This window comes from Cydia fagiglandana, chromosome 6 (assembly GCF_963556715.1).
Source record: "Cydia fagiglandana chromosome 6, ilCydFagi1.1, whole genome shotgun sequence".
In the NCBI taxonomy this organism is placed as follows: domain Eukaryota; kingdom Metazoa; phylum Arthropoda; class Insecta; order Lepidoptera; family Tortricidae; genus Cydia; species Cydia fagiglandana.
The window spans coordinates 19286349-19299904 of NC_085937.1; the positions used below are offsets into that span (position 1 = coordinate 19286349).

Sequence of the window (13556 nt, forward strand, 5' to 3'; positions counted from 1 at the left end):
ACGTTTTGGAAACTCAAAATCCCATATACTCAAAAGACCAGTTATACACTATAGTTTACATACAGTATGTAGTATTTACTGCGTTGCTTATTTCCTCTTCGGTCATGAGAAATTCTTGATTCACGACAATTAACACGAAACTCAAACTGATAAGCTGATAACAATATTGTCGAACAAAATTCCACACATTTACCTGTTACAAACAAAGTTAATGAGAATAATGAGTTTAATGACTGCCACAATTGTTCCTCGTTATCGCCAGGTGTTGCAACAACATGCATTTTATTATCACTTGCAGGTAATTGCATCATAACATACTGCAATCTACGGTCTTTATCCTGACTTGTTTGTTTACATGTTTCAAACCTATATCACTCGGGAATCTCGTGATATCTAGTAGGATCACAAAAGTGATCCCAGTTTATAAAATTCAACGTTATGATATTATAGAGGACTAAAGTGGATTGGACACAAATTTCTTATGTTATGAGCTTCCTCAAGTGATTGAAGTGATCCAAGTGGTGTTGGATGAAAATATGTTATAAGATTGCTATAGGTACTTAATTATTGTAGGGGTATTTTAAATTGTTGTTTTATCTCTAGTAATCTGTAATAATATGTATTTTGATTTTGATAACTATGTAAACGCCGGCAAGGTCGGCCTAAGAGGAGATGGCGGGACGACCTGGACACATTTCTCAGCAACTGGACAGATGCTGCACTTAATCGGGAGGATTGGAGGTCTAGGGGGGAGGCTTTTGCCCAGCAGTGGGACACCTTATAGGCTTAAAAAAAAGTTTTAATCACTATCAGTCAGTCATCAATCAATATCAATAATTTATGTAAAAAATTTCATCTTCTTTTTTCTGACAAATGGCAGATATTTTTTTATTGCGCTTCTAGAGATGAGTCTAATTGTTAAAAACAGCATCTTTGAGGTAAATCGCCTGCAAGACTACAAACTACTTGAGTTACTAACTCGGAAAGGGTCAGTAGTCAGTACGCGACACTGCGTCTAAAAATACGTCCCTACTTCCTCCGGCTAAATATACGTGCGCCGGAGTGGTTATGGCTCGTAAACTGTTATCGGATCAACACTGGCGGCGAACAACGAATTCATCAACAATTTTTGAAATAACTTTATCTAGCCTCCTGAGACTCAGACGCAGTTGTTTTGTTTTTGAATTTGGAACGTTAGTTAAACAATATAAGTTTAAAATAGATTGTGAAATATGTACAAATAATTATATGAGGGGTCTCAGGAGACTAGAGATATGATGGTTTTTTCAACGTTTTTTTCTACCTGTTAATGCGTCTCCAGAGAGCTTCAAAAATTAGGAGTTTCCATAGAGTAGGCTAGGCATATCTCAAATTACAAAATGGAAACTTTACGTCAATGAAATTGAGTAGGTAATTTTTATTCTGTGACATTTATAACTGCCTATTTTTGTATAAGCCATACGATTAAATAAAGTAGGTAAATATAAAAATTGAAAAGTATGATGTACGAGTATTTTGTTTTTTTCGACGGGACTGCTAAGGGCACCTCACTCTGTCATTAAGCTGTCAAAGTCATAGACAACATAGTATGCGAGTAGTATTTAGAAGTTTTCTTCAACCTTTGTGGTTTGTAGCACTTGAATATTTAGGTGATTTCATCACATCAGAATCACGTGGGGTATGGTGTTTTCATTCGCTAACCGTAGCACGCAATCTGAGTCACACAAACGTCGCGTCGTAGTCATCACGGAGGGAAAGACCCACATTTTAGTAATCGAGTGTAGGACTGTAGGTACTTACATAGAAAAGTTGTAGTTATTGATTTCATCATGATTTTGTGTGATACTTAAGTTGATAACTCTTTAAAAGTATGTATTTAGTATGTAATGTCGAATATGATAAGTGTACTAATCTGGTTTCTATTTTTATTTCAATGCGAGCTACCATATTAAGCTAGCGACACACTTAGCCCACGTACGCAACGTATGCAATGCATTATGACAAATATGTTTCTAAGCATGCAAATTAATCATTATATGCATTGTATACGTTGCTGGCGTTGGATACCTAAGTGTGTTCCTGCCTTTACTCGTACAAGGATAGCTTATTTACTAGCCTTTACAGTGTACTATTTTGCATAAGCCTCAATAAGGTGCAACTTCCGTGCACATGTGATAATTCCCAGCCCCGTGCGAATGGCCCAGTGAAAGGTGTTAACAGCTCACTACGTCCTGCATGGACGCCGATTCTGACTTACCAATTCGTTATAGTTTTGATGTTGTATTGACACGACTTAGGCCCACTTGCACCATCCCACTAACCCGGGGTTAAGCGGTTAAACCGTCAACCCAGTATCAAATTGTACTGGTAACCATGGCAACGCCAGGTTTAACCGGGTTTAACCCCGGGTTAATGGTGCAAGTGGGCCTTACAGTGCATCTCAAGCGTAAGTACGTTGGTAAGATAAGCGTGAATGAAATGTCTATATATTGACACGATTTCCGGGTATTTGCTTATTTCGTTCATTTCCATCGCAACGATGTGCTTTTGTCAAAGTGCTATCAAAACCGTAACAATATTGTATATCTGAATTGCTCTCTAAATCAACGCAGAACTTGCACGTCTTCATTTATAATTCAGTTCTATTAACAAGTTTTGAAGAAAGTTTATGAGGACGGGGAATAGTGCACTTTCATTCTTTCTCTTTTGATAACCATCTCCGGTTGCATATTGCCATGGTCCAAAATAAATATTTATTAGCATCGGGTGTCAATTCATAATAAATTCTATGTCTACTTGAGTTATTTCGCAAATATTTTTTTACAATATTATGAAGTAACATTACATTCATTTAAAACCCACTTTTTACGGAAAAATCATGACTGTTGAAGTAGCTAATGGTATTTTCACAGGATTTCTTGCACGCATTCTTGCCGCGCCGTCATTTATATGTTTCTTTTTTTATTACACCATTGGACATATATTTTAACACGCTTCAGTCTTAGAAAATTGACAGTTAACTGAGTTAACTGTGTTAACGGTAGGTAAATTTTATTATACGAGACAATTTTAATACGGTCGTATAACAGAACAAAACAAGACCTTTATAAAGCAAATACTAAGTCTACAAAGTCAGCTCCATGCTAATATCATGTATCATGTATCGTATATCTCACTTCGGACCGATTCCTTACACATTCTTTTGCCTATTTTAGGCACTGACGGAAATTCCTATTCGCTTGCCTAGTTGACCGTTTAGTTAAATCAGTATACTAGACTCGTATAAGCGTTTTTTTACGATTGGGCCGATACTTATTTTAGTATCCAATTTTATTTTGTTGTCTGGATAAAATTTGGGTTTGAATAGTTCCTCATTCTGGGCGGTATAAATACGAAATCAAAACTTGTCCCGAGAAAAAATTAATTTTCCATTGAGTAAATTGAATTACGAAAATACGTAATCGTAACTCAGGTCGTAGGAAGATTTTTTAGGACTATAACCTACTGTGAATTCGCACTTATATTGTACAGATTAGAAAACTCTATCTATCCACTTAATGTTATTGAAATCTGACGAACAAAAAACATTCTGGTTCTCATAAGTTTTAGGATCACTTGCATGAGGTAAGGGGACGATAGTTTGCGCATGCGGCCCCATTGCCATGCTAAACATCCATTCAGGAACTTTATACGAATACTAACACCTTATATAATCGGTTTAAATCCGACTCTTCTATAAATATCGACCTTGCAAGTATTACTTAAAGTTTAATTTAGAGGGAAGCTTATAGGATACATGGGCTGTGGAAGATGTGGTAATTCTAGTCAAGTGGATTGCGTATATTTTATTAGATTCAGTTGAGTCAATTCAAATATGCCTTGATCTTGGCGCGGAGATTCAAATAGACGTTAGGTACTGCAATGTTTCGAAGTTTACATTTATTTCATTCATATCATTTACAATCATCAAATCAACTAAGTATAACACAATTTTATAACATCGTGTGAATTCGTGCGTATAATATTTTAGATCACGAGTTTACAGATTATTTTATTCTCAATAGCAAGGCGAGATTTTCCCGTAATATGATAGTTATACCTCCTTACTATTGCCAAATCAATTTATTTTTATCGTGCTATTGGCTCGCTTGGTACAGTCAACTGTAAAAATATGGGTGTAAAAATCATCTTAAAAGTATGTCCAATAACTCTTATGTCAGTAAATAAAAACTATATAGGTATGGGACATATTTTGGCGTAAGTTGTCTACCCATATTTATACAGTTGACTGTACAAAATTTGGTAGAACAAAATATAGTGATTTAAAACAGTGGTATCTTATAATCCTCACTTAATTTCCCTATCCATTCCACAATGCAACTAACCTCAATACAAACATTCATATCAAACCGTCCTAAAAACGCATAAAGGCTTGCGCAAGCGCATAGTAAGCGCAGTTAGACAAAGAGGGTGTTTACATCCGCTATCTTCTGGCAGGTGCGTGATAACGTGATTTATGTGTGGGATGCTGCATTGGAAGATTTATCGTTTTACTGGGTTAGTTAAAGGAATATGTTTAAGAATGACTATGGTGGTCTGGTCTGCTATAAGTTTGTAATCAACTTTTTGTGTAGGTACTTACTTTTGTACCTTACTAGCGACCCACCCGACTTCGCACGGGTTAACAAATTATACACCTAAACCTTTCTCTAAAATCACTCTATTGATAGGTGAAAACCGCATGAAAATCCGTTAAGAAGTTTTTGAGTTTATCGCGAACACACATACACACACAACAGACAGACGCGGCGGGGGACTTTGTTTTATAAGGTGTAGTGATTAGAAGATCTGTATAAGTATGTAAGTACTTACCCATTGAGAGTGAACAAGAATGTTAAATGTTGTATTAAAAAAAACCTAATTGCACACTGCATTTGACCGTAAAACAAGAATATTGACACTAATAACGTTAACAACCGCATCCAAGATGCCTCGCGGTGCACCGCCCGTTGATTGTCTGCACTCGCCTTTTCCATTCAAAAACATTGTAACCGCCTATGAAATCCAACGATACTTACTACCTTTATCTTCTAAGATGACACGAGTTACAATAACGATGTAACTTACTATGAATCTCGAAGGCACTTACGACGTTTTTATTTGGAGTGAGATTGCTACGCCAATCAGAGTAAGTGGCACATTGGACAATTCGTGTCGCTAATTGCGTCGATTTAGTCGCAATATGAGACGTGTTTTATTGGTATTTGAACTTTTATGGACTGAAGAGTTTGATTGAAATGTGAGGTTGAATTGTGTTGAGTTGGGCTGTCAAGTGTTAAGGGTCGAATTATGTTGTATGTTCAATAATTTCATATAATAACGAGCATAAGAAATAAACTAAACATTAAAATGAAAACTATAATAAATCTTAGTAAACTTACAAATAAAAAATGCTCGCCAGGTCAGCTTCATGCGTTATGGTCCCCAGAAGGCTGGCAGCGCAGCGCTACCTTTTTGGATGGCCAAGACTTATCATCTGGCCGAGGTAGCCGCCAGCCCTCCGGTCACCTTTGTCAATAAGGCGATGGGGACTTTTACTGTATTGTATTTCTTAGCAAAATTTATCTCAATATACTTCTTAGGTCCTTACGCTAACCACTGTTTAAATATTCGCCCGTATTAATTTTACACACTGGTATATCACGTGTTTTATGCACAGCAATCACGTGCCAAGTGACACAGAGTGATTCACCACAGCCTCAATTTATGGTAAAAACATGACAGTGGCTGTGTATGCTCTTCAGTCACGTACGTTGAATCGTTGATGCATCAGCCTTCTTCTGTGGAATAATACGGAACGGCGGAACCAGTCCAAAATTTTCGACTAAAAGCCATCAAAGACTCTATAGAAGTCTTGAAAAAGACACATCATAAATATTTGACAAAATAATTTGATTTGTTCCCAAAGTTGTACCTATAGTTCAACTCTCCTGCTTGCGATTAAATCTATTGCACATTCATCTGATTGTCTTATTAAAATAATATGCAAAACAAATAAAAGTAACAATCCATCTTATAGTTTTAAACTTTTAGAATATCATTATTTAGAACGTCAACTTATGATAAATGACTTCCTCTACATTCTACAATATATCCGACATGCCGCATGTCGAATTGCTCACGAGCCCAGCGGTGGGCCAGCCCGGCGTTCCCCATTCCAAGATTGGTTTCGCCCCACCCTCCCCTTTTACGGACATGCCTGTATTTCTCAATTTTTCACAGTAAAGTTATAAAGACAACAAAGTTGATCGTTTCGTTACACGTAACATGTTCATGTATTATATGGTTTTTGTTGGGATATATGCAATAGCCGCAATGTCTAGGGAGTTGTTACATTGTATACCTAATTATTTTGCTGAGTAAAGCTGTAACAAATAGAAGAGTTATTTCTTAAATATTAAGGCGTCACTAGTAGCGGATGATGCTGGGCCTAACATACGGCATTGCATGAACAAGAGACATACATATAAGTTGGTGATGCTGATGATAAGGGAGATCAAATCAATATCTCTAAGGTTGTAGCGTAGCATATGATCAAAACAAATATTACTTACCTCTCAATTCCCACCATAATTGGACAAGACAAAATCAAACAGATTTCATCTTGTTTAATCGACACGCTCACGCGATTCTATCTATCACGATGAAGTTTTGATACAAAGGTTCCGCATTTTGTTGTGTTTTTTATCGTTTTTTTATGTTCATCGGTTGAATGTTAGCTCAATCGGAGGGCTGGCATGTGGGGAATTTTGTTTGGTCATCGTTGGCTTTCAACCTGCCGAGGAAGTAAATTAATCACGGAATTATGATTTGACGAAACTGATAGCTATTTTTTAAAGTAAATAATATCCATGGGTACTTTAAATATTCTCCATGTGAGATTCGTGCAAATATATCACAATGATTCTAATTATCTTCGAGCATACTTCACAACCTTTATAATCGGTAGCTTTTTTAAAAAAAAGCGAATTCGGCTCCATTTCACTAAGAAGACCCTTTTTAAAATGAGTTAAAGACGAGATTTCTGTTTTGTACACATTACAAACTCTCCCAGATCCCGAGCATCAGTAGGCCTAACACAGGAGTGGCACGACAGTATCTCGCCCACGATTCTAATAAATACAGTGAGAAAAAAAGATGGTAGTCTATCTCTCGGGCGAGACACTATCACGATACTCCTGTTCTAGGCTTACAGAGCCTAACTTCCTATCTAACTGCCGATTACTCATGATTTCTTAAGAAAAGTGAAACTATGGTAAACGTACTAGTACTCGACATGCTAATGCCCAATAGATGACACCTGTACGTTTACCTTACATCTGCCCCAGGTTTCGGTCCCTGCGTAAGGGTCCCAAACATTGTCAGGGCGTCAGCATGGCGATCAGATAGAAACGGGTCAAACAATCGCAGACGCTGGCACGGATCCAGCACGCAAATAGCCGGGTTCATTCCCGGACGCGAATCGTATTCCTATACCACTGACTCACTGTGACGTTTTATTGATCTTCGGAACAGTGTTGATGGATTTGTGTATCCTTACGATCGGGGCATCCCAATTGCACAACGTCTATACGGCTCTATATCTCTATAGGTATGTTTATACTAGATACCTATTTGTAAAGCGAAAGCTAGAGTAAAATAATTGAAAATGTGTCAGAGTTGTGTGTAATGCGCCCTAAAATAAGCCTTTAGATGTAAGCGTACACATTTGGAGATATATTTAACGTAAATGTCTCAGTGTTGGTGGCCAAAAGTTTGCACAACCATAGTCATAACTTATCTCTTCAAGCAATAACGGGTTGGGTTGACCAGCTTGATAGTCTAATGGCTCCAAGCACCAGACCTTAAAGTTTGGTCTTACATAATTCTCAAAATTTAAGCACTGCTATCGGTACTTCAACGCTGAAAAAGTAATTCCTCCTCGTTCCTCATCCTTGTCACCATAAACTATCTACTGCTTTAAAAATTCGGCCATTTCTGATCAAAACGGTAGTACGAAAATTCCCGTCCATACTCTGATCGTTAACTTACTTGTCAGTAACGCGTATAATGCAGGTACTCGAGAACATTATTACCTGTGAAGAGTCGATCACCCCGCCAGGAAGGGGGCTATTCCGGGCCGCGCGTGCGCACTCTATTTTATCGCGGCTTTCAAGCCTGGCGCGTTGACAGCAACGGAATTAACTTGGGCTATTAAAAGTTTATTATTTTAATTAGTATTTTAGGCTGGAGATGTTTATCTGCTAGTAAGATATAACGAAAGTGTAGACGAGTTCGTAAATTGTAATTTTTCACAGTATATTGAATTATTGTATACAGGTTAACGAAATTATAACATTCATTAGAGGTAAGAAAATTATTTAACGAGAAAAATATATGAGTAGGTAGAGTATTGTAGAAGAAAAAACTGAACAGAGGTATGAAAGACAAAAATACTGTATCGATAAACAAGACCTAAATGGAGTAAATACAAATGAACGACAATTCTGAAAAGGAATTATAATCATTAGAACATTGGCAATGTGAAAGCTTTCGTATTTTTTTATATATACTATAAAAACGTATGTAAAGTCTTTTCAAAAGATATAGATTGACAAACCGTGTATTTCTTTTTAATATTTGGCGTGTTTCCATTAGATGTAGTTCATTAACAAACATAATCGCGTAAAATTATGTTTAGCCTGTTTACTGGAGCGCCACAGGCGTCTTCTTTTTTTTTCTTTTCAAACATCACTTACCTAACCCCATTCAAAACGCAACAAAATTACATCTTATATACGGAGGCTATTGCTAAACTAGTTAAAATAGCTAATAAACAGAACAGATGCAACTGATGACGCTGATTTTAGGGCAACCAAATAAACAAAACTTGCAGTAACGAATGGCAGCTCCAAGCGTAAAAACAGCAATTGGTATATCGGTGGTATCCGTATACATATGCGGGTAGATACATGAAAGGTGTGGTAGATTCAGCGAGATTAAAGAGGATCCCGCAGGTGCGGACCATCTGTTCTCTTATTCCAATCATTCTCTTTGCATAAGTAAAGTCAAACGCTCAGAAAAACCAACATAAGCTAGGTCTTTAATTACATGGAGTTATAACAGAACTCCAACCATCGGTACACTGGTTTTCCTTGAGCTTTGGCTAGGTGACGTATAGGAATGTGATCATTGCTGGCGTGTGTCCAGCCACCTGGTTTCTGCGGGTTACGACAGCCCATCCGCTCTCATTACGGTATGTTTGCGCAGACAGGTCGGCCCTTAGTGACCTTTTTGGCGGACTGGTGAGGAAAGGAGGGTAATGTTTGTGGAGATTAGGATTGTCTGTTTCTTGACAAGTTATATGCTTAGGTTTTAATGGTGGTGTCGTTAGATTCATCACTGTTGGGGCGAACATGTTACGTAATCCTTTGTGTTTTATTGATATTATTTTATGATTTCATTTAAATTGATAGGGAAAGAATTATTGAAACAATAAACTGACTATTTTTTTTATAACTGATGGCAATTTTACTGGAGGGGTTGTTTACTTTTTCTTTCGTGTATGACTTCTACTTCATTTTAAAATAAAATTGTTCTTTATAGCGTCATAAATATTAAGGTTGTTAATGTTGATTTAGTTTTCCCTACAATAAAATATGACTTGTTAACAATTACTTGCGGCTATTTGCACAGTGATTATAATACAGTCCATTATATAAATTTAAATTTAATTATGGTTAAAGAATACGGGTTTGGAATGGAATTGGAATTTTTAACCTTTTATTTGCTTGTTCTCAGGATCCTGGTGGGGGCGCCAGAAGCGGACTCGCAGTACCTGTCAGCGAACAGGAAACCTGGCGCGGTGTACCGCTGCGAGGCTGGCCAGAGAGGCTACGAGCGAGACACGCCGCTCGACCACTGCCAGGAAATGTGGTTCGACAAGAAGAGAGGTAAGTTCTACCTGTTAACCAGCAGGAAACTTGGCGCAGTGTATGTGAGGCTGGCCAGAGAGGATACGAGCGAGACAAGCTGCTCGACCACTGCCAGGAGATGTGGTTCGACAAGAAGAGAGGTAAGTTCTACCTGTTAACCAGCAGGAAACTTGGCGCAGTGTATGTGAGGCTGGCCAGAGAGGCTACGAGCGAGACACGCCGCTCGACCACTGTCAGGAGATGTGGTTCGACAAGAAGAGAGGTAAGTTCTACCTGTTAATTAGCAGGAAACTTGGCGCAAACATAATAAAGCGAACAATATATAAACATATATTTAAGGTTGACTGTACAATGTAAAGCCACAAATAACAGAAAGCTCGCACAAAACAAACAAAATGAAAGATTAGCCTGTTGCCATAATAAATAATAAACTGCAGGCAGATGGGAAGTAATGTCGTGAACTCGTGACTGATTCCTTGTTTATTGTGGTTGTGTTGTTTATAATTTTATATCTGCTAAACTAAACGTGCTATCGTGGATTTGAATACTATTGTGCATATTTAGTTATATTTCGCCGTCAGGTTTTTGCCATGTCCCCACTTCGCAGTTGTGTTTTAGATTTTTTTTTTCTATAAATTGTTCCGAACTATCCTATGTTTGCACCCGAGATGTTAAGTATGTAAATAGGGTAAGACCAATCTTGTAACAAGTTTCTAGCTCTTATAGATACTCGTAATTGTCATTGGCAAGCAAGAAGCTGTGATCATGACTTAAGTCAACTCGCAACTTTTAAATACCTCTATAAAATAGAAATGCTTAAACAAAGTAAACTAATTATTCATTACCATCTTCGCAACCATGTTTTGATTGCGGGCCCAGGACCGGGAGCGACATTTCACCTTAATCTGCATCAGGCAGTCGCGTCATGCGCCGTGCCCTGCGCTGGCGCATGATTTACTTACCGACCTTAACCGTACGCGGCGCCACCGAGTTTGCGCAGATAGGGTTGCCGGGTACCCAGTGCACCAACGGCTACTCTCCTTTTTTTACTTCCATTGTCAGCCTTTGTCAGTCTGCTGGACGGGAGATCTCTTCCATATCAAGCTACTGAGCTCGATCTTCAGCTCTCCAGCTCCAATCACTACCAAAGCACAGGTCATGGAGTACTAGGTAGGTATATAACGTTCATTCTCTAACGAAACGCGTCTATTACGACAGATATAACCGCAAGGTGGTGCTATCGCGAGCAGGCGTCCGTTCCGTAGCGGTGCACGGCAACTACGTACTACTGCTAGACACCAAAATTGGTGTGGGCCGCATGTAGGTGCATGTAGCGACGCGACAAAATCGCGGAGCGAGCCACATCTGGCCAAAGTTAAAGTTTTTGAGTTTGGATGCGTACCGTAGCCCGGGGATTCTTCGCATCCCTATGTAATGTGTCTATGTAAGTGTTATCTACGCTCCCCAAGTCAAACTCTCGCGCCTGTGGTACATCCTGCTGATCAACGAACGAGGCTTTACTGACCGACAATGGAGTATATATGTCGGCGGCCGATCGTAAGATCAGGCAGATCGTAATGTTCCTGAGTATTGTTTTGAGGATAGTCACATTACTTAAACCAATATATAGGTAAGATAGGTTCGTTAGGTTGCTTCAGATGCCCGAAGGGCAAACTGCTCTGAAATACGAACAGACTCCTCCGCTCAGGGAATGGGTCAAAGATTTTCACGTTTCACGATATGCCTAGGAATTTCACGATATGCTCTTACGATCGTTCGCCAGCATATTTATTCAAAACGAAGTGCAGTCAAAACCATTTATCATACATCGATAGATTATTGTCGTTATAACCGGTAGTCGCTATAACCAAGTTTAAATACTCATATTGCACCACGACTTGGCCTCAAAATTTCGTTAGTTTAGCGTAAGTAGGTATGTACTCTATAAGATTTGGTTACAAGAATTATTGCCAACCAATATGACAAACTGCAAACTGAAAATGATTTATAATCTGATAACGATCGTATTAAATCGAAGTGAAACCTCATATATTTTATAATATATGATTTACGATAAATGAAATATGATAGCCGTGCGATAGATAAGAGGCAGGAGGCAGCCCTAGCGAGCAGCCATTCAAGGCATAGATGGACAGTTAAAACGTCAAGTGGAAATATTAGCTGCGCCATTGTGCGACTTGTTTGTGATATTAATTCCCACTGTTTGTGTGTTCGTATGTTTATTGTGTTTGTAAGTTTATGTGTAACCCCCCGATCCTTGAACGGCACAGTCGCCCACATTTGTGACAAATAAAAGTGCATTGAGGATCCGCATCGAGGCGACCCTCATCGCGCATGTGTTTTATTGCCCAAGGTTTATTGGCAAGGTTTTCGGGCCAAGTCTTGAAACCAGGACCTATCATGGGTTTCGCGACCTCTTAGAAGGCCATTCGGGTTATATAGCCACGAGCGACGCTGTCGCTAGTTAATAAGTAAGTCATAGATGCTGCTTAAATCATCTGTAAAGATGCACAAGGCCTAATGATGATGAAGTTTATGTGTACACATACCTGCAAAGGAAGCTACATTAAACTTTGTTAAACAATATATAAATATTTAATAAGCAGAAACGTCTGCGAACGATGCTATTAAGCTTAGAATAAATTTTGTCTTGGGTAAGACTTAAAACTCACGGCCTTTGGATCGATAGGTAACCCAGCGCTCTGCCATCTGAGCCACCAAGATCTCATCCATAGCTAGCAAATCTTTCCACCATATTATGGGTCAAGGGGACCCCAGCACCATCTAACGTAAGACTATGAATTGCTAGACACTTTCGAGTCGGATGAAGTTAACTCTGCACAGATGTTGCGGTGGCGGATGCCATCATAATTGTCATATCCCTTTAAAGAAAATTACGAATATAGTGAAACCTCCACACTTTGTAACTTAAAAATCTGCTGAGACGGACTCTGGTCATGAATCGATCTATGTATGTACGGTCAGCCAAGAAAGTGGTCTACCACTTTTCGACTCTATCAATCAGATGAAGAGTCGAAACGTGGTAAACCACTTTCTTGGCTGACTGTACCTATAGGAATTTCACAATTATATTTGCAGTAATGAATAATGATTATCAGCCTTTTTTATTATATCGGTTTAAATTAACAATAAAATTTAGAGGTAAACTTACAGGCTGGCAAGAGGAGTAGAAATTAAAAAGTGGCAATGGCAACACTGTAGTGTCGTCCCTTTCAAATCAAATATAAGAGAACGGGACGACACGACAGTGCTGCCACTTTTTAATTTCTACTCTTTTTTGCCAGGCTGTATAGCAGGATATCGTTTGTAGTTTTTTTTCGAAATATAAGCCCCAAATTAATCGACCTTACTTAGCATATTCCAGTCGCCATCCCAAAATATTTGCACCTCTCGCGGCGTAAATCTTAAGGTCTTTGTCCACAACAATGCATACGTGAGTCAGCTTCAACATTCCCGCACAAAATAAAGGCCAATCATCTCAGAAATCCGAGACAGAGGATTTTAGGGTCCGAGGTGTAAGTATATGAGCTAATTTCTGAT

The 13556-nt window shown here is 38.6% G+C and overlaps 2 protein-coding genes across 7 annotated transcripts in view; one reads left to right on the top strand and one right to left on the bottom strand.

Annotated features, from left to right (window-relative positions):
* Positions 1 to 13556, bottom strand: part of LOC134665434 (uncharacterized) — a 579666-nt gene that overhangs the window by 451705 nt on the left and 114405 nt on the right. The window lies entirely within an intron of this gene.
* LOC134665393 (integrin alpha-8) overlaps positions 1 to 13556 on the top strand; it is a 169643-nt gene that overhangs the window by 47278 nt on the left and 108809 nt on the right. For 4 of the 6 annotated variants that reach the window (XM_063522329.1, XM_063522331.1, XM_063522330.1 and 1 more), the window contains exon 2: positions 9841 to 9992. In XM_063522329.1, coding sequence (XP_063378399.1) covers positions 9841 to 9992 — 152 coding nt within the window. Of the gene's footprint in view, positions 1 to 9840; positions 9993 to 10041; positions 10115 to 10163; positions 10237 to 13556 lie in introns of those variants that run through there. The other 2 variants (XM_063522334.1, XM_063522333.1) reach the window with 2 other exon arrangements.